This window comes from Euleptes europaea, chromosome 18 (genome assembly GCF_029931775.1).
Source record: "Euleptes europaea isolate rEulEur1 chromosome 18, rEulEur1.hap1, whole genome shotgun sequence".
Lineage (NCBI taxonomy): Eukaryota > Metazoa > Chordata > Lepidosauria > Squamata > Sphaerodactylidae > Euleptes > Euleptes europaea.
In genome coordinates this window covers 20321335-20346369 of record NC_079329.1, presented here as the reverse complement: position 1 = coordinate 20346369, position 25035 = coordinate 20321335, and the positions used below count along the sequence as shown (strand labels likewise).

The 25035-nt window shown below is 50.2% G+C and overlaps 1 protein-coding gene and 1 non-coding gene across 2 annotated transcripts in view; one reads left to right on the top strand and one right to left on the bottom strand.

The window, feature by feature from the left end:
* Nucleotides 1–16022, top strand: part of LOC130490984 (RNA binding protein fox-1 homolog 1-like) — a 39045-nt gene extending 23023 nt beyond the window's left edge. Inside the window, exons 3-12 of the mRNA XM_056864809.1 lie at nt 5383–5523; nt 5774–5827; nt 7353–7445; nt 8155–8215; nt 9038–9091; nt 11589–11724; nt 13421–13460; nt 15089–15162; nt 15697–15769; nt 15970–16022. Of these exons, the coding sequence (XP_056720787.1) occupies nt 5383–5523; nt 5774–5827; nt 7353–7445; nt 8155–8215; nt 9038–9091; nt 11589–11724; nt 13421–13460; nt 15089–15162; nt 15697–15769; nt 15970–16014 (771 nt within the window). The 3' untranslated portion in view covers nt 16015–16022. The remainder of the gene's footprint in view (nt 1–5382; nt 5524–5773; nt 5828–7352; nt 7446–8154; nt 8216–9037; nt 9092–11588; nt 11725–13420; nt 13461–15088; nt 15163–15696; nt 15770–15969) is intronic.
* A 4334-nt stretch (nt 16023–20356) lies between these two features.
* TRNAG-GCC (transfer RNA glycine (anticodon GCC)) lies at nt 20357–20425 on the bottom strand. The gene has a single exon. It is a non-coding gene; the product is annotated as a tRNA-Gly (tRNA).
* Nucleotides 20426–25035: the final 4610 nt, after the last annotated feature.

The window sequence follows — 25035 nt, the reverse complement described above, 5'->3', positions numbered from 1 at the left end:
CCCCCTCTCCACATGCACCTCTATTCTGATTGGAATCGGGCACCCCACGGCCAGGAATTGGGGAGAACCCACACCTTCTGTGTGATCGTGTGGCGTCTGACACAGGGTGGGGGCGGTCCCCCTGTCTGTACACTCTAATGTAGGAAGAGGCCCTGAAGTATCACTGAGAAAGGCTGTAGCTTAGGGTTGCCAGATACCAGGTCATGGCGGGAAATTGCCCTCTAATTAAGGGGCTGCCCGCCGTTCCTCAGCTGGCCAGCGGGGAAAGCAGGCCAGCTGAAGGGGGCGATTGACGTCACTTCCAGAGTAAACTGGAAGTGACGGGGAAGCTCTAGCACATTCCTCTAAAAACTCTATGGAAATCATAGAGTTTTTGGAGGACTGTTCTAGAGCGTCCCCGTCACTTCCAGGTTTACTTTATAAGTGACGTTATTGCGCCGATCACCCACCCCCCATCCCCACCACAATGAATCTCCCACTGGTGTCGAGGGAGGACCTGGCAACCGTACTGGCTGGTATTGGCTCTCCAGAGTCCCAGGGAGAGGTCTTGCACGTTGCCCACAATCTGATTCTTCTACCTGGAGAGGCCGGGGATCGAAGTTGGGACCTTCTGTGTACCAAGCAGATGCTCTACCGCCGAGCCGCAGTCCCTGCCTGCCAGTATTCTAATGCCGTGAGCTTATTGTGTGGTGGTAGCTGCAGCTTCGGCGGATCACACGGCATTGCTGCAGTGAAACTCGTGGCATAGTGGTTAAGAGCGGTGGTTTGGAGCGGCGGACTCTGACCTGGTGAACTGGGATTGATTCCCCACTCCTCCACGTGAGCGGCGGAGGCTAATCTGGTGAGCTGGATTTGTTTCGCCACTCCTACACACGAAGCCAGCTGGGTGACCTTGGGCAAGCCACAATTCTATTAAGAGCGCTCTCAGCCCCACCTACCTCACAGGGTGTCTGTTGTGGGGAGGGGAAGGGAAGGCGATTGTAAGCTGGCTTGAGTCTCCCTTAAGTGGTAGAGAAAGTCGGCGCATGAAAACCAACTCTTCTTCTCCTCCTCCTAACAGACTTGCACAAGCCGTTCTGTTCCTTCCTCTTGTCCGCTGTCCCCATCCGTATGTGCTCACACATCTCCCGGCTCCTCGTTGCTCAGCCGCCGTAGGGATTTCAAAGACAAGTTCAACTTGCCCCCACCCCCTGCCTTACGGGATTAACTGATCCCCAGGTTCTTCCCGGTTCCTCCCCCTTAGCACTCCAGACACTGCAAGAGAGGCCGACCGCACCTTGCTGATGCCCTTGGAATATTGCATCTTGGTGTTTGCATTGTGAGCCGAGGTGGGCCATCTGCATGGAGAGGAGTGAGGATCCACCTGGGGCGCGGGGCGCAGGGGGGTGATTCGTTGTGCCTCTTGGTCTTTGATCTTCTCCACAGCATTCCCAGAAGTTGCCCCACCCCACACCCTGTGTCGTGCTTCTCTTCACTAACGTTGTTGTGCGTGCTAGTGTACATTGGTCCGGTTTATTAACTTGAGACAAAATGTTTGTTTGGTGTACTGTGATGCCTACCTTCGGTTGGGAAACGGTGGGAACGAAGAAGAAAGACTGAGTCGTCCTCAAATAGGCAGCGGATGTCATTTTGGTAACTGGTGGAAACAAAGAAGGGTCTTGGTTCTTGGGTCTTCTCTCGTTGGAGCCTGCACATCTATTGAGGAAATCAGCCCGGTTGCAGAAAGAGCGTCTGGGGAAAGATTCAGCTCAGTACTTCGGGAGCCACCTGTGGTTTTTGCGCCGCCTGTGGCTCTTCTGAGCCCCATTCCCCAATGTGGTGCCTGCCCCATGCTTCAGGAAAGTGGGCAAGGCTCTTGTCTAGTGGAGCTTGTGGTTGGTGGCTGGTTCCCACCTTGAAACTGCCACCAGGGGTGGAAATAGGTAAGCTGAGAGCCAGCGTGGTTGTAGTGGATAAGAGCGGCGGACTCTAATCTGGGGAACCGGGTTGGTTTCCCCACTCCTCCACATGACGCCTGCTGGGTGACCTGGGGCCAGTCACTGTTCTGTCCGAATTCTCTCAGCCCCACCTACCTTACAAGGTGTCTGTTGTGGGGAGGGGAAGGGAAGGTGATTGTAAGCCACTTCGAGACTCCTTAACGGTAGAGAAAAAGTGGGGTATAAAACCAACTTCTTCTTCATCATCATCATCTCATCAGATCTCAGAAGCCAAGCAGGGTCGGCCCTGGTTAGTATTTGGATGGGCGACCACCAAGGAACACCAGGGTCGTGACGTGGAGGCAGGCAATGGCAAACCACCTCCTAATGTCTTCTGCCTTGAAAAACCTACGGAGTCACCATAAGTCAGCTGTGGCCTCATGCTAGGGATGGTAGTAAATGGTGGCTCTTTTGGCTCAGGGTACTTGTGAATGTGGCTCAGCAGGAGCAGCGAAGCGAGTACCACTGCTTTAGCTTGATGGTATCGCTTGGGAGGGCATGTTCCAAATGCCCCTTTGTGTAAGGAAGTCTTCAGGAAGGCTGTTAGGCCTCGGTCGCTCGGGACTGTGGTTCCCCCCACTCTCCTTGCTTCTCAAAATAACTTGTCTTTTGTGGTTTGCCCATATCGGGTCAGAACCTTCATGGCTTGACTCTATAAACGAATGGCAGGACAGTTGTCTTCACAAAGCGTCCCCCGTAATATCTCAGGGTGACTCTGGGGGCGAAAACGCATGGTCGCTTTATCCTCCTTTAATCCCTGTTTTAGCCAGGATCGAATGCACATAAGGCGAAACACATGCGTTCGATCCAGCCTGAATCCTGGCTGAAACAGGGATTAAAGGAGGATAAAGCGACCATGCGTTTTCGCCCTGGGTGTGTGTGTTATTCCCCCTTGGGCAAACTAAAATTTGCTAGGTAAGAGCAGGTTGAATCTGACTAGCTATTCAGGTAGCAAATAGAGAGAGAGCCACCGTGGTGTAGTGGCTAAGAGCAGTGGTTTTGGAGCGGTGGACTCTGATCTGGAGAACCGGGTTTGATTCCCCCACTCCTCCACATGAGCGGCGGAGGCTAATCTGGTGAACTGGATTTGTTTCCCCACTCCTCCACACGAAGCCAGCTGGGTGACCTTGGGCTAGTCACAGCTCTCTTCGAGCTCTCTCAGCCCCACCTACCTCACAGGGTGTCTGTTGTGGGGAGGGGAGGGGAAGGGAGAGCCAACGTGGTATAGTGGTTAAGAGTGGTGGATTCTAATCTGGAGTACCGGGTTCGATTCCCCACTACTCCACATGAGCGGCAGACGCTAATCTGGTGAACCACATTTGTTTCCCCACTCCTACAGGCTGTCTGTTATGGGGAAGGGAAGGTGCTTGTAACCCGGTTTGAGTCTCCCTTAAGTGGTAGAGAAAGTCGGCATATAAAAACCAACTCTTCTTCTTCTTGTTGTTCTTTCCCTGTTCACATGTGGTAAAGATCCAAAGGGCAACAATGGCTTCAAATGCCCGATGGTTGTGTGCCAGTTGCATGGACCTACATAAAAACTCTGCACCTGCGGATCCATCTCAGCATATAGAAAACAATGGTCGTGTAGGTTGGTTGCCACACAGAGAGGCTGAGCTGGACGTTCGGTTGGATCCAGCCGGTTTTTTCGCTGGATCCCACTTCCCCTCCTTCCTGCAGTCTCCGTTCCGCGTGGCTTTTATCCATCAGGCTTGCCAACCTCCAGGTGGTGGCTGGAGATCTCCCGCTATGACAGCTGATCTCCAGGCGACAGAGATCAGTTCCCCTGGAGAAAATGGCCGCTTTGGAAGGTGGACTGTATGGCATTATAGCCTGCTGAGGTCCCTCCCCTCACCAAACCCCGCCCTCCTCTGGCTCCGCTCCCAAAATCCCCAGGTGTTTCCCAACCCAGAGCTGGAAACCCTATTGTCCATGCAGGTCCCATTGTCTACGGCATATCTTTTCTGGGTGGTCAAAGGGGACCCTTTTTCACCAGCCGAAAAATCTGGTTGGATCCAACCCGTAAATTTATCCAACTTCTCTGAGTCCTATGCCTTTTGTAACAGATAAGTTCCTTCTTTCCTTGGGATTTTCCAAGGATGCCTAGCAAACGGCACAAAGGTGAGCGGAGGTCTTGTTCAGGGGTGTCCGTTGTCCCAGCCCGGCTCTCTGTTTCCTCCTTACTCTGCCAGTCTGTGAAAGGGACTCGATCCGGCTCTGATGTCCCTTGTATCTGGGGCTGAGGTTGGGTTCATCTCCCACTGCCTAAAGGTCTTGCTTGCAGGGGGCTGGTGTATGTGTACAGCCCAGCAAAGAGGTAAGGGTAGACCGTGCCACTTCGAACTGCAGCTTGGGGGAGGTATGATTTTGCAAAGCTTCCCTTGTGCTTAAAGAAGCCAGCCATCCCTGAAAGTAAGAAGCCAGCATCTTGGGAAGAGAATGCGCTGTGCTATTTTTCCGCTTGCAGGGAGAAGGTGCCTCCTGCCACAGGGGATCATGCAAAAACGCGATCCCCCTCCCCTGTCTGCAGCCTGAAGTGGTGTAGTCCATTCCACCGACTGACCGTTCCATCCCCTTGTTCCACTGCCCGTGTACACCAGGCCTCTGGCCCATAGCCAGGAGGAAGAGTCCGGTTGCTATGGGGATGCTGCTGGAAAATGGCCACCCCATGGTAATGGGTCTCCTCTCCACCCAGGTGTGTTTGGGCCCTGTAGGTTGGAGGCAGCCTGCCGGGAATGTCCGTACCCTCCTTCAAGACCTCCTAGAGCAGAGATGTCGAACTCATTTGTTAACACGGGCCAAATAGGACATAAATGTCATTGAATTGGTCCGGGCCATGTGTGCCAGCCCAGATCGGCCATGTGCCCCAGCCCGCAGCGGGCTCACCAGCCCAGATCAGGAACAAGGGGGGTGGCTGCCTCGTCTGTCGAACCAGTGTGTACATTGCCCTCCCCGGCAGCCCCCGACTTTGGGGGCCACAGTGGATGGCGATCCAAGCGCCGGGCTGGAGCCCCCGCCTTCCGATCCCCACTGCCTGTAGGCTTGGACCGCCACGTGGAGGTCCAACCCGGCATGTGCCGTGAATCGGAATGCCCTTGCGACCCAGAATCAGGAGCAGGGGGCTGCCTCGGCTCACGGGCCGGATAACAGCCCTCAAAGGGCCCGATCCAGCCCACGGGCCTTATCTTTGACACCCTTGTCCTAGAGCATGGACTGGATGATACCCACTTTGGAGAATCCCCTAATTTGGCCTGTCTTATGCTCGTGGCTGAACAGGGACTTCTCAGCCCCCAGAACTCTACCCGTTACACCGCATGGCCTTTCTGTAGGGATGCCAGGCGGGGGTGGCCTTAGTGGCGTGTGTGGTTTGATCCTGCTTTGTTTTCCCTTCTGCCCTTTCCCCCAGCAGCCGGAAGAAGTCCCCGCGCCTGAGCTCTCCCCTGAGGTGGAGGATGCCGAGAACGGAGAGAACAAATCCCAACCCAAACGCCTCCATGTCTCCAATATCCCCTTCCGTTTCCGCGATCCAGACCTGCGGCAGATGTTTGGGGTGAGCCTTAAGACATTTGGGTCAGGAAATGGTGCCCCGTCTCTTGTAGAAGCAGGTGCCTAAAGCATTTGGGAGGAGGAAAATGATGTCTGATGTGGAGAAAGCAGATAAAAGGCAATGCGCAGTAAGATGTGAAAGCACCATTGATTTGTAAGGGCCACTGACCTCAAATCTTGCATGGCCTCTGGGGTGGCAGGGGGTGGCTCGTTGCTTGGGTAAATGACCAGACTCCCCCTCCCTCTTTCCCTAGCAATTTGGGAAAATCCTGGACGTGGAGATCATCTTCAACGAGCGTGGCTCTAAGGTATGGAGTGGCCAGGAAGGTTAGACAGGAGGAAGAGAGCTTCCATAGCTGGACTGTGTGTTCATGTGATCCAATTGTGGGAGTGTGGGATCTGGTGTTGGTTGTACTGTACACACAATCCAAAAAAATGGACATATGAAGCTGCCTTATATGAGCCCCGTGGTGCAGAGTAGTAAGCCGCAGTACTGCAGTCCAAGCTCTGTTCATGACCTGAGTTCAATCCCGACGGAAGTTGGTTTCAGGTATCCGGCTCAAGGTTTACTCAGCCTTCCATCCTTCCGGGGTCGGTAAAATGAGTGCCCAGCTTGCTGGGGGTAAAAGGAAGATGACTGGGGAAGGCACTGGCAAACCACCCCATAAAACAAAGTCTGCCTAGAACACGTCGGGATGTGACGTTGCCCCATGGGTCAGGACCTTTACCTTTTATGCTGAATCAGACCAATGGTCCATCAAGGTCAGTATTGTCTACTCAGACTGGCAGCGGCTCTCCAGGGTTTCAGGCAGAGTTCTTTCACACTACCTTCTACCTCATCCTTTAAACTGGAGATGCCAGGGATTTAACTTGGGACCTTCTGCTTGCCAAGCAGATGCTCTTCCACTAAGCCATGGTCCCCTCCCCACAGTGTTCTTATGAGTACTTGAGGCCACAGTGTTCTTACGAGTTGCCTCTAAAGCAATGCCCCAGCGTCGTCTATAACATTGGAAGGGATTCTGGGGCACATCTCTTGAAGCATAAGGTGTGGATTTTGTGAGCTGCAAGATGTCCCAAGAGGCTCCTGGCTACCAAGGACCAAATTCAGCATCCTGAGAGCTTATGTCTTTTATGCATGGCTGTTTCACTCGCCGTCACCCCTCTGATGACTTCGGGTCTTTGTGTTGATTAGGCGTGCCGTTTCTGACCGTCCGAGGTCGCCTCGCTCTCACCTTTGCCTTTCTCCGCGTTTTGTCCGCATTTAAAACTTCGAGATGAAACAGGTCTCTGAAAAAGTGGGCAAAAGATGGGGAAATGCGGGGGGAGAGCAAGATGACCTCTGACGGCCGGAATCAGCATGGTTGGTGCAGTGGTGGACTCTGATCTGGAGAACCGGGTTTGATTCCCCACTCCTCCACCTGACTGGCAGAGGCTAATCTGGTGAACCAGGTTGGTTTCCCCACTTCGACACATGAAGCCAGCTGGATGACCTTGGGCTAGTCACAACTCTCTCAACCCCACCTACCTCACTGGGTATCTGTTGTGGGGAGGTGATTGTAAGCCGGGTTGATTCTTCCTTAAGCGGTAGAGAAAGTCAGTATATAAAAACCAACTCTTCTTATACTCGGTCAGGACAACAGGGATTGGAGGGGGCTGTTTATTGAGCTGGTTGGCTATTTCCGTTTTCTGGTTGGTTTTTAAATGGTTTTATTTATTTATTTTGTTACCCGGCTTGACTGCCGTTTATTGCAGGGGAAGGCGGGCCTGTAAATATTTTTTAAAAGAATGGCAGCATCCCTGGCTTCCAATTTAACAAAGGACTTTTCCCTTCAGGGCTTCGGCTTTGTCACTTTTGAAAACAGCCAGGATGCCGACCAGGCGCGGGAGAAGCTGAACAGTAGCATTGTGGAAGGGAGGAAAATTGAGGTAAGAATTTCCTTGGATTCTCATGTGTGTAGGTTCCAGGTGTGGGGTAGGGTTGCCAGCCTCCAGGTGGGCCTGGAGACCTCTGGGAATTGCAGCTAGTCTCCAGATGACAGAGATCAGCTCCCCTGGAGAAAAGGGCTGCTTTGGAGGATGGATTCTCTGGCAGTATACCTTGCTGAGCTATAAACCCCACTCTTCCCAGTCTCCCCCCCCCCAAATCTCCAGGCATTTCCCAACCCAAAGTTGGCACCCCTTTGGCAGTGTCCCTATTTAGTGCACAGAGGCAATTAAATAAAACAAAGTTTATTTTAGGAAGTAACGTTGCTGCATGGAAAGGGAGAGAGATAGGAAAGGGACCTAACTACCTGTCTGGCAGGAAGTGAGGAGAGACGAAAACCGCTGAGAGGTATTCAGTGCCCTCTGGTGTATTGGCCGTGCCAGAGTATTGAAAAGAGTTTTATATGGTCCAAGACCAGTATAAAAACATACCAGATATTCTTACATAACATAACACATATAAAAGAGTATCAAGTGCATATAAAAGAGTATCAAGTGCAAGTGCCAGAGAAGGTAATACTGAAATGGGGCAATCCTTAGAAGAAGACGTGTCCCTTTCCACCCTGAAAGCTGCAGCTTTTAATGTACATCCTGCTCACTGGGGCCAATCCCGCATGTCCCTTCATATACCCTCTTTCTGTTCCCAACCCAGGTCAACAACGCCACGGCCCGTTTAGTCACCAAGAAACCCCCAGCGACACCTGTGGTGAATGGTATGTGGCCAAGGGAGAGCAAAACTCCGTTCCTTATATTGTTTTTAAAAGAGAGGTGCCGGGGCTCAAATACCAGTGTGTGCCACCGCCCTCTGATCTTGCACATGGGGTGGGGGATTAAGTCTTCCCACCCCTCCGTGCCATTCTCCTGACCTGAAATGGTCCTGGGGGATACTGTAGCCCGCTAGAAGGAGCCAACCATGTGACTTGGAGGGGAAGCCCTTCTTGATCATCAACATGACTTGTAAAGTCACATGCATACTGTGAATACACAGGAAAGGTTGAAGGAGCTGGGCATGTTTAGCCTGAAGAGGAGAAGACTGAGAGGTGATATGATAACCATCTTCAAATACTTGAAGGGCTGTCACATAGAGTAGGGTGCCGAGTTGTTTTCTGTTGCCCCAGAAGGTTAGACCAGAACCAACGGGTTGAAATTAAATCAAAAGAGTTTCCATCTAAACATTAGGAAGAATTTTCTAACAGAGCGGTTCCTCCATGGAACAGGCTTCCTCGGGAGGTGGTGAGCTCTCCTTCCCTGGAGGTTTTTAAGTAGAGGCTAAATGGCCATCTGTCAGCAATGCTGATTCTATGACCTTAAGCAGATGATGAGAGGGAGGGCATCTTGGCTATCTTCTGGGCATGGAGTAGGGGTCACTGGGGGTGTGGGTGGGGAGGTTGTTGTGAATTTTCTGCATTGTGCAGGGGGTTAGACTAGATGACCCTTGTGGTCCCTTCCAATTCTATTATTCTATGGATGGGTGGGCAGGATATTAATGAGGGTGGTGTCTTCTCTGACCTCTCCTTTTGTCTGGTGGTGTTTAGGATGGAAGATTAATCCTGTTATGGGTGCTGTGTATGCCCCTGACCTGTACACAGGTGAGTCGCCTATCCCTGTGATAATTTTATCCCCTCCTTCCCCTCTGTGAAAATTCAACCTGCTGGGATTCTGCTCTTATTCTCCCCCTTTCTATGCCACTCTAGCTGTCCCTGTTTAGGGCGCAGTTGATCCATTGTTAAAATCTACCTCAAGGCAGACCCATTTTGGGCTAGTGACCTGTGCTGAGGCAGAGTAAGACTTTCGCCATGGATACTAGTCATGATGCATATCTGTTCTCTCCAGGATCAGATGAGGAGCCGTGACTCAGTTTGTAGGGCATCTGCTTGGCATGCAGAAGGTCCCAGGTTCAATCCCCGGCATCTCTAATTAAAGGGACTAGGCAAGTAGGTGATGTGAAAGACCTCTGCCTGAGACCCTGGGGAGCCGCTGCCAATCTGAGTAGACAAGACTGACTTTGATGGACCAAGGGTCTGATTCAGTATAAGGCAGCTTCCTGTGTTCATGACCATGCCTATTCTGTTAGGTGCTGTGGAACACAGACAGGATGCTGCTGCGGTCGTCTTGTTTGGGGGCTTCCTAGAGGCACCTGATTGGCCACTGTGTGGACGGACTTCTGGACTTAATGGACCGCGGTCTGATCCAGCAGGGCCTTATGTTCTTACGCCATGCTGAAAAGGTGGCAATAAATTTTCACAATGTGCTCTGGGTATGACCTTTTCAGAAGAGGCTCTGACTTTTAAAAAGTAAAGATAGTCCCCTGTGCAAGCAGCGGGTCATTCCTGACCCATGGGGTGACATCACATCCCAACGTTTACTAGGCAGACAGTGCTTACGGGGTGGTTTGCCATTGCCTTCCCCAGGCGTCTACACTTTACTCCCAGCAAGCTGGGTACTCATTTGACCAAACTTGGAAAGATGGAAAGCTGAGTCAACCTTGAGACGGCTACCTGAAAGCGACTCCCGCCGGGATAGAACTCACGTCATGAGCAGAGCTTTTGACTGCAGCACTGCAGCTTACCCCTCTGCGCCACAGGGCTCCTTGTCTGGCATTTGGCCAGGTACACATGAACTCAGGAAGCTGCCTCATACTGAATCAGACCCTGGGTCCATCAAAATCAGTATTGTCCACTCAGACTGGCAGCAGCTCTCCAGGGTCTCAGGCAGAGGCCTTTCACATCACCTACCTGCCTAGTTCCTTTAACTGGAAATGCTGGAGATTGAACCTGGGACCTTCTGCATGCCAAGCAGATGCTCTACCACTGAGCTACAGCCCCTCCAGCCAGTTAGTCCAGGTCTGAAGGCCAGAGATGGCATCTCTGCTACTGGCTTCTCAGAATATTCCTTGCCAAAGGGAGATTTCTCACTCAGATTTCAAAGAGCTAGCCCAATTCTAATAAGGTAAGAGATGGAAGATGCCTTGGCCCCATTGCCTGGCTTTTGGGTACGGTACTTCTGCTGCCGAGGACATCTCTGGGGAGGCTTTTCAGCATAGGCGGAATTGCCTGTGGTGCTAGGCTTATGAAAGAGCCCAGGTATGTCCCCATTCAGATGGGACTACTGCGGCGGTTTGGGGAAGGGCTTTAGGAGAGGTACTCATTCCAGTGTTTTGAGAGCATGCTGAAGTGAACCTGTTCTGGGCGGAGAACTTCCGCTCAGTGACGTCTCGGAGTCCCGCATTGCTGCACCCGAGTGATGGCGCCTGCCATTGGCCCTCCCCCACGTATGCAGTATTATCTGATCCCCTCCCGCATTCACATGAAATTAGGCTATGGAAACTGCACTCCTGACAAGGCTTTATTTATGTAGCTACACAGTGTTTATTATAGGGTGCAGAGGCATGCGCTCATGGCCACCAGCCAACTGATTAATGTTAGCTCGGATTCATATTTGCTGTGTGCTGCATTTTTAAGGCTTTGGTGGAGGAGGAGGAGAAGAAGAGTTGGTTTTTATATGCTGACTTTCTCTACCTTTTAAGGAGAATCAAACAGGCTTACAATCACCTTCCCCTCCCCACAGCAGACACCTTGTGAGGGAGGTGGGGCCGAAAGAGTTCTGAGAGAACTGTGACTGGCCTGAGGTAACCCAGCAGGCTTCATGTGTAGGTGCGGGTTGGACTAGATGACCCTGCTGGTCCCTTCCAACTCTATGATTCTGTGATTCAATCAATCTTTATTTTACGGTCATTTCACCAAAAATAGAACACATCTATTAAATATGTAATAAAACAGTATCAGTCAATCGAAAAGTCCACAAAATAAAATATATCAATAAAATCCCATATCTAAAAAGGTAAGCAAGCTAGCTTCTAAAACGTTTATCTATCAAATTGTATCTATTTGTACATTACATCCTTTCGGGCCTTATATATAGCAGCACAAAATTTGGCCACACATCTCGAAGTTTGTGTGTTACTATCTTCTAGTAGTCGTTAAGTCTGTGATTCTGTGACTGTATGCCTCACCTCGTTTTTGTTCACGTTCGTCTTCCCCGTTTCTACCTCCTAATGGAATTTTCTCTCTCTTTTTTGGGTCCCAGTGGCTAGCATCCCTTACCCCATGATGGCCCCGGCTGCCCTGGCCTATCGCGGGGCTCTCCGGGGACGTGGCCGAGCCGCTATCTACAATCCCATTCGAGCAGCCCCTGCCCCCTCGCCGGTTCCAGCCTACGGCAGGTGAGCATCCACAAGGCAAGGAGGGGGGCGGCCTGTTTTATGAGAAGCGGGTTACCTTTTATTCGCTTTTAGGAGGTGCGTGAATGTCATGAAGTGTTGGGGGGGTTATTCCCCCAAAGAACACCCCCCCCCCCGCAATCTTCAGTTCAGTTCAGATACCTTTATTGGCATATCCAACATTCATCCAAGTAAGGACATAACATAACTTATTAAAAGGAAGAGCGAATTGCCATCACACCAACAAAAAAATTAGCCACAATTTCTATGATTTTAGGGTCCTGGTTATTAAGAAGGGTGAGAACCTTTGAACAGTTAGAAAACCCCTCCAACTGAATCAGACTAGTATTTAAGAGTTTTAATCGTAATCTGTGATACGGAGGGCACCGAAGAAGAACCTGTTGAATAGTTTCCGTCTCTTCCATAGAGCAAGGACACAGTCTATCGGGAAGGGGGCACCAGTATAACGGCCAGTTAGTAAGGCTGATGGTAATACATTAAGTCTGGCTAGAGAAAAAGCCCTGCACCTTTCTGGAGTATACAGTTGATATAAATACGTGGCAGTTTCACCAGATTTAGGGAATATTCCATGGTGGAGAGGTGAGCATGTCTTAGTAGCAGACTCATATAATAAATGGAGCTCATGTTGAAGATGTGCAGACTTTCTCTACCACTTAAGGAAGACTCGAACCAGCGTACAATCACCTTCCCTTCCCCTCCCCGCAACAGACACCCTGTGAGGTAGGTGGGGCTGAGAGAGCTCTAACAGAGCTGTGACTAGCCCAAGGTCACCCAGCTGGCTTCGTGTGTAGGAGTGGGGAAACAAATCCAGTTCACCAGGTTAGCCTCCGCCACTCATGTGGAGGAGTGGGGAATCAAACCCAGTTCTCCAGATCAGAGTCCACCGCTCCAAACCACCACTCTTAACCACTACACCGCACTGGCTCTCTGAGATTGGAATGCTGGGGAAACCATGGGATGTTGTGACAGGCGCTGGCCTAGCAGGGCTTTAAAAGGTTAGAGCTATTATCCACAACAATTAAATAGAACCCCCAAGCTCAGGAGCAGTGTACCTCTGAATACCAGTTGCTGGGAGACAAGCAGTGGCAACAGGCTATGGCTTGCTCGTGTGCTTCCTAGAAGCATCTGGGTGCCCTCTGCTGGACACAGGATACTGGTTGACGTAAACCCAGGGCTTTTTCTTATATTCTTGTGCAGAGAGAGTCAGGCTAGGGCTGAAACCTGCCCCCAAGTTCCAGCTTGATTTTTAAAAGTCTTACCCGTTATCCCACATGAATGGTGGCTCTCTGCGGGTACTAGGGTTGCCAACCTCCAGGTACTAGCTGGAGATCTCCTGCTATTACAGCTGATCTCCAGCCGATAGAGATCTGTTCACTTGGAGAACATGGCCGCTTTGGCAATTGGACTCTATGGCATTGAAGCCCCTCCCCAAACCCTGCCATTTCGGGGTCCGCCCCAAAAACCTCCCGCCGGTGGCGAAGAGGGACCTGGCAACCCTAGCAGGTACTGAATGGTGAGAGAAAGGCAATCTGTAGATGCTCTGCAGAAAATCATTGCTCTGAGGACTGAGTGGAGATTGGTAATGGGATGACTAAGATGGGTGGTGTATGGGGGAAAGGACGCAAAGAAAAGGGGTGACCGTCGGCACTGACTTCTTTCTCCCCGCTTTTCCATCTAGCGTGCTGTATCCGGATGGTCTCTACAGTTCTGACCTCTATGTAAGTCTTTGTCTGGGCATCCTCGGGGTTTAGGGTCCAAGGGTTCCATGCGTTTCCTGGTGCCAATTGTCTGAAGGTGGAGGGGACTGGGTCTTCTATTGCAAAGAAAATGCCCCAAGAGAGAGCTCTGGGGCAGCACTCGAGCGATGCGTTTGTTGTGAAGATTGGTGGCCGTGTGCTATTGGGAGGGGCGATGGGATGGTCTGGAGGAACCTCAAGATGGTGTAGGTGAGACAGCTGGAGTCTCCTGAGGGTGGCGACTAAGGAGGAACCCGTGGGTTCAGTTTCAGTACCTTTATTGGCATACCAAGGACAATCAAAAACAGTAAACCTAGCCACTATACATCATTTTACCTCACCTCTTAATTACATCACCAAGAAATTTGGCTACAGATTCAATAATCTCAGAACTTCGGAAGGATAACAAGTTAATCTTACTATTGTCGGCTTGATTAGCATAGTTTGGTAGAAAAGGATCTAAAAGGGCAGCACAAATTTTGCAATAAAATGGACGGAACCCGTGGGTTTGAGCCTTGGAATAAAGGTCTAGGGCAGGAGTATTGAACTCATTTGTTACAAGGGCCGGATATGACATAAATGTCACTTGGCCGGGCCATGTGTACCATAAAATTTAATTCCAGGTACCGGAGATACAAGCTTTATAGAAGACACAGGCAAAGACCATTAATGATATTATTTTTACTTAATGTTTTACTTAAAAGACAAACATGCTTAAAACGATAACACACTTACAGTATTTTCTTTTATTTAACAGTCTGATAATTGACCCCTTAGGAGCTGTGGGGGGGCTGCCTTGTGGGCTGGATAAGAGCTCTCAAAGGGCCCGATCCAGCCCCTGGGCCTTAAGAACATAAGAAAGGTTATGCTGGATCAGACCAAGGTCCATCATTTCCAGTAGTCTGTTCACAAAGGGGCCAACCGGGTGCTTCTAGGAAGCTCGCAAACAAGAAACTGCAGCAGCGTTATCCTGCCTGTGTTCCACAGCACCTGATATAATAGGCATGCTCCTCTGATCCTGGAGATAATGGGTATGCATCATGGCTAGTGCCCATTTGGACTAGTAGCCATGAATAACCCTCTCTTCCATGAACATGTCCACCTTATGTTTGACACCCCTGGTGGTGTAAAAGCTGTCAATAAAATACAATACAATACCTTTATTGACATCTTGAAATAATAAAATACTCAGAACAGCTGGCAAAAATAGGTTAAAATCATTCTTATTATTCATTCGTAATGATAATTTATCAATTAAAATTGAAGCTTATAACATACTTAAGCTCTCTTAAACCAGATGATATCTGGAGATTCTCTCAGTGAGGGCTGTAGCCAGAAAGGAGGCTACTAAAGCAGTGAGGTTACCTGATCTGCTAAAAGGAGGCGAATGTAAAAGCTGTCCTCGTGTGAGCATGGAAATTGTTGTCCCCTCCTGGTCGGCGAGCGAACAGCCTGGCAGGATCCTGCCCAACGTCTGCCTTGGCTGTCGTTCAGAAAGGGGTCCGAAGTTGTCTAGAGGAAGTCCATGTGGAGGATTGTGAGCGGGTGTGCCGTGGATGTTCGTGCATTACGGAATCTTGGCCTGATTTTCTCCATTTTCTGCCCTGCAGGGCTACCCTGCAGCTTACCGAGTGGCCCAGACCCCTGCAGCAGCTGCAGCAACGGCAGCCGCCTATAGCGACGGGTAAGTCTGAACCAGGAGGGTCCGTAGGGCATCTGTTCCAGCGGCCTTCCACCATGTCATCTGTGGCCTCTTGGGTCTTGCCCTCCTTTGGGGAGGGGCTGTGGCTCAGTGGTTGAGCATCTGCTTGGCATGCAGAAGGTCCCAGGTTCAATCCCAGGCATCTCCAGTTAAAGGAACCAGGCAGGTAGGTGATGTGAAAGACACCTGCCTAAGCCCCTGGAGAGCCGCTGCCGGTCTGAGTAGACAATACTGACTTTGATGGACCAAGGGCCTGATTCAGGAATAACACACATGAAGCTGCCTTATACTGAATCAGACCCTTGGTCCATCAAAGTCAGTATTGTCTACTCAGACCGGCAGCGGCTCTCCAGGGTCTCAGGCAGGTGTCTTTCACATCATTTACCTGCCTAGTCCTTTAGCCGGGGATTGAACCTGGGACCTTCTGCATGCCAAGCAGATGCTCTACCGCTGAGCCACAGCCTCTCCCCGATATAAGTATAAGGCAGCTTCATGTGTTCTTGTGTGTTCCTATAGGTATGGACGGGTCTACACTACTGCTGAGCCTTATCATCATGCGATGACCCCCGCCTATGGAGTCAGTGCCATGGTGAGCCATTGCATCAGTGGGCAGGGCATCTTGCGCATCGATGGTTGAGTCACAAGAATTGGGTGGGCCCAGAAGTGTTCTCCTGGCCTGCCCCACGTTGACCTGGCCCAGTCCTTTTTTCCACTCAGCCTAACCTACCATGCAGGGCTGTTGTGAGGGTTTAAAAAAATCGAAGGACCCGTGTTTTCTCTTCCTGGCAGGCCAGTTTGTACCGCGGAGGATGCAACCGCTTCACTCCGTACTGAGGGACCAAACGATGACGGCTGAGAGGAGGTTGGGAGCTGCCGATCAGCGTGGCAGGACCCTGCTCTGAGACCCTTCTGTGTGAAAAAGAAAGGCAGGCAGACGTTTGGGGCTGTCTCTTCTCACCTAGTGTACAGAGATGCTGGGGACGCCCATATCAACATCTCTGGACTTCTCCGCCCACCCCATAATGACCTTCACTCTGAATTCTGATTTCTCCTGTGTGTTACTGTGGGGTAGAGAGGTTGCGGGGCAAACCAAATTCAAATGCAGGACAGCTTTTGCAAGGTGTGATCACAGCTCCTAGGGGTACACCTCTTGCGATCAGCAAAGCCCCCAGGGTAAAAGGACACCAAGGGAAAGTCGAGATGGTCTAGGGTTACCTGGCCTCCCGGTGTGGCAGGAGACATCCTGCTGGCAACCCTTTTTGCCTGCTGTCACTCCGAGCAGCATGGGGGGGGGGAAACCCCAAAATTATGTCGTCATGTGTAGCATGATGTCACTTCCAGGGGAAACCCAAAGTGAGTCATGTCACTCTAGGAGTTGCCGGAAACTGTATGGTATTTCCATAGTTTCTGGCAGTTCCTAAAGTGACATGACGTCCGTTCCGGTTTTCCCTGGAAGTGACATCAGGACACACACAACGCTGGCGTTCCCATGTCCTTACCCACCCCCCGCCCCTCGCAAGCTCCCACCAGTTACCAGGCATGGGCTGGCAACCCTAGCTGTCACCTAGCATACTTATGGAAATGAGGTAGGCTTCTCTAATGGAAACTCCCCGCACCTGCCCGGAATTACCGTTCTTGGGGAGAATTTGTGAAGGGGGGGAGGGCAAGACAATCCAGTTTGGGTTTTGATTTGTAGCAGACTCGGGGCCACGGTGCTTCTGGCTGGCACGGGGAGGTTTTTTAAAAAACCAGCAAAGCCACCCCAGAATAAGCCCAGTTTTGGATATAACGAAGTTATGCTCGGTGTAATGGCTGATTTAATTTTTTTAGCCTTAGCAGAAAATAGGAGGTTGAGCCGTTTGGGATTTTGGTGCTTCCAGGGGCACGCCGGTGCTGCAGTTTGATTGGTCTAGCTTTTCCCTGAGAGTCTTGGGAACTGTAGTTCAAAGATGCTGAGGATTCTGTCCAAGACCCCTTTCCCGTCCCCTTCTCTCCAGACTCGGCTTCCTGAAGATATCTGGAGAGTGGGAATGGCTGTTGTACCAGTTAACATCTGTGGTCTACAGCAGTCATTTGCAGACATTGCCTTCCTTCTCTCATTGCCTGTCCTTTTCCTTCTCTTGATCTTTTTCCCCCCCTTCATGCTGTGTGCCTCCCACTTTTAATCACTGTGTGCTTTCCCCATTTCAGATCTGCTTTGGGTATCAGCTCAGGAAAAGGCAGCGGCTGAAGGCAGCCTCTTATTTTTCTGTGAAAACACTCAGAATGTGTGTGTTTTTAAATTATTATTATTATTATTTGTAAAGAATTGAGAAGATCATAAATGTCTGTAGAGTCTACTCCCCCCCATTTTAAAAGAATTACTTAGTGAAACATCTCCTCCAAAATTGAGATTGCTCAGATGAGTTTCACGTGGAAGCGTTTGACACACAGAAGCTGTGTTTGCATAGCTCCCCTGTGCACGCCGTGTTGTACGACTGCTTGTGCAGGAGGTATGCGCGTCTTTGCGTGAAGCACGCGCACTTCTCTGTGTGCGCTGGTATACGCGCAGAAGCGTGCAATCTTCTGGGTAGCAGTTAGCACTGCATTAAGCCTTTTCAAAATGCATGATAAAAGCTTAGAATACAATCTAAGCCCCACTGGTTTCCACGTGCTAAACACTCTCCCATGTCAACCAATGGGATTAAACAGTATTTTTGACTTGGCTACATTCTTCCCTTAAAACCCGCAAGAGGTTTCCTTTTTTGTTTTAATGCTGACAATTTATAACTTGGGGGGGAGCGCGGTAATTTAGTTTTAACTATGAACATGGCCTCCCGTTTCTGGGACCTGCGCATTAGTCGCAACAACTTCTTCAGATATTCATATTTTGCAACGTTTCATTCACTCCCTCGCAGACGGTCCCAGTGAAGGAAATTGGCATAGGTTGCGTGTGACTTAGCGCAAGCCTGCTGCTTGTGGCTTTTTAATAGCAATAAAGGTCTATAAATGAATAAAGTGTCTTGTCCCCCCATTGGGCTTCACTTTCATCCTTTGGATGCTGACCCCAAAGCAGAAGCCATTCTCTGTTTCTAGTATTCTGTTTCTGCTCTGTCTGGGCTGGAATGTGTGGCCGCTCCTGCCCAAGGTCACGTTACAATATCTCAGGGAAAACCCCTTCTGAATTGCTGCTTGTTCCTCTCTCCACTGTTTCCTTTTTGTTGTAATAAAATCCTGGATTCTGGCTAATTTCTGCTCCTCTGCCTCTTTTTCTGCCTTCCTTCCTCCTTCCTCTCTGTTGCTCCTTCCGTCCTCATTTCCTTGTCAGGATCACTTGCTTGCTTCTAGCTCTCTGTTGGCTTGCAGGGCCAGGGGGACAACCTGAGATGGAGACAGGTGTCCCCTCCCCGGAGCTGAAGGTGGCTTCAGTGGGGGGTTGCTGCTTGTGGAGGGGGGGTGGAATCAACAGTGCTGCTTCCACATGGCTGGGTTTCTCCACTTTGGCTCCCGAACAAGATCGGTCTTTTCTTCGCGCGTCCGCACATCATCATCTTTCATTTGTGGGCTCTTTGACCTCCCACGCTGGAGAGCCAGCATGGTGGTGTGGTTAAGAGCGGTGGTTTGGAGCGGTGGGCTCTGATCTGGAGAACTGGGTTCAATTCCCCACTCCTCCACATGAACGGCAGATGCTAATCTGGTGAACTGGGTTGGTTTCCTCATTCCTCCACCTGAAGCCAGCTGGGTGACCTTGGGCTAGTCACAGCTCTCTTAGAGCTCTCTCAGCCCCACCTACCTTACAGGGTGTCTGTTATGGGGAGGGGAAGGGAAGGTGATTGTAAGCTGGTTTGATTCTGCCTTATGTGGTGGAGAAAGTCGGCATATAAAAGCCAACTCTTCTTCTTCTGCTTTGCCCTGAGGTGCAGAGTGGTAAGCTGCAGTACTGCAGTCAAAAGCTCTGCTCACGACCTGAGTTCAGTCCTGACATAAGCCAGTTTCAGGTAGCCGGCTCAAGGCTGACTCAACCTTCCATCCTTCCGAGGTGGGTAAAATGAGTACCCAGCTTGCTGCGGGGTAAAGTGTAGACCACTGGGGCAGGCACTGGCAAACCACCCCGTAAACACAGTCTGCCTAGTAAACGTTGTGATATGGTGTCTCCCCATGGGTCAGGAATGACCCGGTGCTTGCACAGGGGACTACCTTTACCTTTCACCTGCTTTGCTGCGATCTTTCCAAGCCTGCTTGTCTGTGATCTTTTCAGAAACATCACAGTCAAAGAAGGTCAGCACACCATAGGGATGGGAAGGTACTGGTTTATTTTTTTTCAAGCCTCCTGTCCAGATCAGTGGTATTCGACATGCCATTCTTTCATGGCCACCCCACCCCCACTGGAAGGATTTTTTAAAATATCGGTAGCTTGCTACAACGTTAGAACATTTGCAGGAGCAATGAATATACAATGGAGAATCGTTGCCATGTGGAAACAGCCCAGATCTGGCAAGTTTTTATATTGGAAAGAAACCTAAACTGGTTTGAAACGGAGGGGAAAAGAGAGTTTAAAAGGGGTGGTGTATCCACAACAGTGGATACCACTTTCAGCTGTTTAAACATAATATTGCCCATCTCTAGCCTTGGAGTAGTTGAGTTCATCTGTTCCTGAGGCAAAGGGTGGACATCTAAGCACGGGGTGGGGGGGTCATAGCTCAGTGGGAATGGGCACTGTGCGTGGCATGCATAAGGTCCCAGATTCAATGCCCTTTGTCGGATCTCACGGAAGAAGGCTGGGGGAGATCTCTGCCTGAGGACCAAACAAGAAGTGATGTTTTTAAATAAGTTGGGTCCAGGTTCCCCGCAGCTCCGGAACGGGGTAAATAATGCCCCTTTGCATCAGGAAAATGGTGCAGGAGGAAGAAGAAGCCCCTCCTCCCTCCGCACAGGGGTCCCAATCTGAATCGGGCCCCTGTGGGGCTTTAAAAATTAGTTCCCATGGGGTGCCCAGACCCAACTTGTTTTAAAACGTCCCATCTAGTTTTAAAACTTGACCTGTCTGAGACTCAGGACAAGTGTTCCTGAACACATGAAGCTGCCTTATCCTCAATCAGACCCTTGGTCCATCAAAGTCGGTATTGTCTACTCAGACTGGCAGCAGTGGTCTCAGGCAGGGGTCTTTCACATCACCTACTTGCCTAGTCCCTTCAACTGGAGATGCCGGGGATTGAACCTGGGACCTTCTGCACGGCAAGCAGATGCTCTACCACTGAGCCACAGCCCGTCCCCTAGTCCTGGCCAGAGTAGGTTATGCTAGGCTAGATGGGTCAGTGGTATAAGGCAGCTGGCTATGATTCCAGGGCCCTCCTGAAAAGACATCTTGATTTGTCCAGCCCCCCTGATGAAATGGTCTGAACTTTTCCCCACATCCCACTACCATGGACTGTCGGTGTAGGGCCTGGGTTCTGTTACAACGAATGAACGGGGTGAAGTGCTATGCAAGTGTTGAAGGTAGCGGCCGGCTGTCAGTTCAGCCAACCTGAGAATGTTCTTGTTCTTCTAAAAAGAGAGCTTCTAGGCTCTGTGGCTGTGAAAGATTGGAAGCAGTTGGGCAATGCCAGCTGAAATCGTGAAAGCCAAACAGGAGGATGAATAGAACACCCCAAAGATCAACGGTGGGGCTCTGCTCTGCACTTCGTTGCATGATTTGAATCTCCCTGGTGGTCACCTGTAAAGACAATATGATCTGGTCACCACACCTAAAAAAGGATATTGCAGAGCTTGAGAAGGTGCAGAAAAGAGCAACCATTATGATCGGGGATAGAGCCAACTGCCCTATGAGAAGGGGTTAGAACGCTTAGGGTTGTTCAGCTTGGAAAGAAGGCGGTTACGGGGAGACATGATAGAGGTCTATAAAATTATGTATGGTATGGAGAGAGTGGACAGGGAGAAGCTTTTCTCCCTCATAATACTAGAATGCAGGGTCATCTGCTGACGCTGGAGGGCAAGAGATTCAAAAAGGGGTAAAAAGGAAGTATTTTTTCACACAACACATAGTTAAATTGTGGAACTCCCTGCCCCAGGATGTGGTGATGGCTGCCAACTTGGAAGGCTTGAAGAGGGGAGTGGACATGTTCATGGGGCTATCCATGACTACTAGTCAAAATAAATACTAGTCATGATGCTTACCTATTCTCTGTAATATCAGAGGAGCATGCCTATTATATTAGGTGTTTTGGAACACAGGCAGGATGGTGCTGCAGTTGTCTTGTTGGTGGGCTTCCTAGAGGCACCTGGTTAGCCACCGTGTGAACAGACTGCTGGACTTGATGGGCCTTGGTCTGATCCAGCAAGGCTTTTCTTAGGTAATTATCTTATATCTGAGGATAAGCCTGACTTTGGCAGAGCAGAGAATGGTTGGCCTTAATTAAAACTGATTTGATTTCATAGGGAAGCCCAATTTATGGTGTAGATGCCCCTTTTTGTCTCTTGGAGGAAGGCAACAGCATCCTGTTGGGGCAGTTTAGGGTTGGGCCATGAGACGTGTTTGGTGGGGGAGGGGGGTAAGTGCCTTCATACCACTTGCTCGTCCCCTTCTCATTCCCCCCCACCTCCCCCCAGTGTAGGCTACTTCCAGGGACGCTCCCCCTGTTCCTCTCACTCCTATTTCAGACCGGGAAGTAAGACTGGGGAGGCTAGGGCTGCAAACTGTGTTGCCAAATCCAGCTTAGGACATTCCACAAGATTTGGGGGGGGGTACCTGAGGAGGGCTGAGTTTGGAGGGTGGAGGAAGTTCGGCCCGGGTGCAACACCACAGAGTCCGCCTTCCAAAGGCGCCATTTCCTCCAGGGCATCTTGATCTCTGTAGTCTGGAGACCAGTTGCAATAAACCAAGGATAGAAAAGGGCAAGAGTCCAGTAGCACCTTAAAGACTAACAAGATTTCTGGCAGGGTATGAGCTTTCTCAAGAAATGAGCTGTGGCTCACAAAAGCTCACACCCTGCCAGTGCTACTGGACACTTGCTCTTTTTTACCGCTAGTGACAGTCTATCACAGCTACCCATCGTCATAAACCAAGAAAGCACCAGGCCCCACCTGGAGGTTGGCATCCCTGGCTGCGACAAAAAAAGGCTGGCAAAATAAAACTTGGTGCTGCCTAGGAAATAACCCCTGTGGAACTCTGAGGAGAATATCTACAAGTAACCAGGCAGGCCCATGACTTCGTACCATCGCTTACTCCAAGGCGGTGCGTGGTTTGGAGCGGTGGACTCTGATCTGGAGAACCGGGTTTGATTCCCCACTCTTCCGCCTGAGCGGCGGAAGCTAATCTGGTGAACCGGGTGGTTTTCCGCAATCCTATGCATGAAGCCAGCTGGGCGACCTTGGGCTAGTCACAGTTCGCTCCGAACTCTCTCAGCCCCACTACCGTACGAGGTGCTTGTTGTGAGAGGGAAAGGGAAGGTAATTGTAAGATGCTTTGAGACTCCTTGCGGTAGAGAAAAGCGTGGTATAAAAAACAGTTATTCTTCGTAAGGGTACTTTTGATATTACGCTTCATCCATTCTCCTCCGCGGTAAACGCAACCTGTCCTTTTGCGACTTGTCGCTGCTTGGTGATTCTGATCTGGGCTGGCTCGTGCGCGACTTCCTTGCAACGCTGGTGCTTCTTTTGAGACGTGGGGTGAGCTGAGATCTTGTGAAGGGCTTAGGATTGAGCTCGGCTTCATGATAGCAGGTAGCAATCGACTTGAATCTAACCCAGAAGGAACAGGCGGATGGGAGGCAGATTAGAGTAGAAAGGGTGGGCATGTTTTGCACCTCATTGAAATAGAGGACAGGGCTGCACTTGCCTTCTAGCGACCCTTGCTCTCTCCGTGGCTTGCCTCCGCACTTTCTCGTCTTTGCTTCTCTGCTCTTGCATGCGCCTGCTTGCTCGCGCATTCCTTTCCCTGGCTCTCCTTTCTCGCTTCCTCTGCTTCTCGCGATTCTCCTGCTGCGCCTGTGTTTCCCCCCACACACACACACACACTTGCTTTCGGACTTGCATGCCTGCTCGCTTTCTAGTCTTTCCTTTGCTTCCTTTGCTTCCATCCTCCTCTTCTTCGTATATCTGCTTTGTTGGGAATTGCCGAGATGTCCCGTAATCATGTCTTTCCCTCTCAGCAATGCCACCCGTTCCTTTCCACTGGGGTCTAAAGCAGATGTGACAAGCCACACACATGTATCCCCCCCACCACCACTAAGATTTTTGTTTTGTTTTGAAGGCTGGAGGGAGGCCTGTGAGTTTAAGTGGAGAATCAGCAGGGAAGAGGGACTGCTTGATCCTTTTTCCTCTGGCTCCTTTTCTGTTAACCTCTTCCACCCCTGGTCTTTCCCCCTTATGGAAGATATCCTTTCCCCATAGAAAGCAATTGAAGGGTAGACTTTGAGTGTGTGTGTGTGTGGGGGGGCTAGCCCAGGAGAAAGGTTTAGCAGCCCCTCCCCTACAGCCGCTTGTCCACTTAAACTCACAATCTTCCCCAGCCTGCTTCTTAGCTGAAAGAAGGAAGGGGGAGTCCGTAAATTTGTGTCACATCTAGTTTGACCCTCGGCCTCTTGCTGGTTTCATTTTCTTGTGTTTGCTCCCTTTCTCTGCTTTCCCTCTCTCTGGCTTTCCACACTGGCTCACTTTCTGCCTTGACTCTTGCTTGCTTCTCTCCCTGTTTGCTTCTTGTGTTTTTTGTCTTTCTGCCTGCTTTTATTTATTTATTTATCTGTCTCTCTCTCTTTCTTTTTTTCCCTGTCGTCTTGTTTGGCTTGTGGTCTCGCTTTATTCTTCGTTTTTCCTTCTTTCTTTCTTTCTTTCTTTCTTTCTTTCTTTCTTTCTTTCTTTCTTTCTTTCTTTCTTTCTTTCTTTCTTTCCTTCCTTCCTTCCTTCCTTCCTTCCTTCCTTCCTTCCTTCCTTCCTTCCTTCCTTCCTTCCTTCCTTCTCCCCTACCATCCTGATTGCCTGTGTTACATTCACGCTTGGCTTGTGGTGTAGCCTTATTCTTCTTTTCTTCCCTTTTTTCCTTCTTCTTTCCTTCTTGCTTTCCTCCTTTCTTTCTTTCCTTCCTTTCTTCTTACCATCCTGATTGCCTGTGTTACATTCACACTTGGCTTGTGATTTAGCCTTATTCCTCATTTTTTTCCCCTTCTTTCCTTCTGTCTTTCTTTCCTTCCTTTTCCCCTACCACCCTGATTGCCTGTGTTACATTCACGCTTGGCTTGTGGTTTAGCCTTATTCTTCATTTTTTCTTCCCTTCTTTCCTTCTTGCTTTCCTCCTTTCTTTCTTTCCTTCCTTCCTTTTCCCCTACCATCCTGATTGCCTGTGTTACATTCACGCTTGGCTAGTGTTCTCAGCATGTTCTTCACTTACTTCTTACTGTCTCTCCTGCCTTCGCCTCTTTTCTTCCTCTTTTATTCAGGCTTTCCCTCTATTTCTTGACCTGTTTGGCTTCTCCTTTGCCCTCTCGTGTGTTCCTTTTGTCCTTTCCTCCGCACTTGGCATTTCTGCCTCTGTAGGCTCATCTGTTGCTTCTTTTCTCTGCTCCTTCTCCTCCAACGCAGACACCTGCTTCCTCTACGCTGCACCACCAATTGTAGCTGTGCTGACCGTGCAACTTCTTTAGCCCCTGGTCCCCACAGGTCTACGATGAAGCCAGGGATCGGCTTTTTCTTTCAGCCCATCTCCTGTTGGGAAGTGGAGAGATTGCCCCTATGTTGGAGGAGCATCTGGGGCAATATCCCCATTTCGCAGTAGGAGAAGAGCCCGGTGGTCTGATCCAGCATGGCTTTTCTTATGCACATTTCTTGTCCTTCTCTTCCTTTTTCACACTACTTCTTGGTTCCTTATTGCTCTTGGTTCCCTAT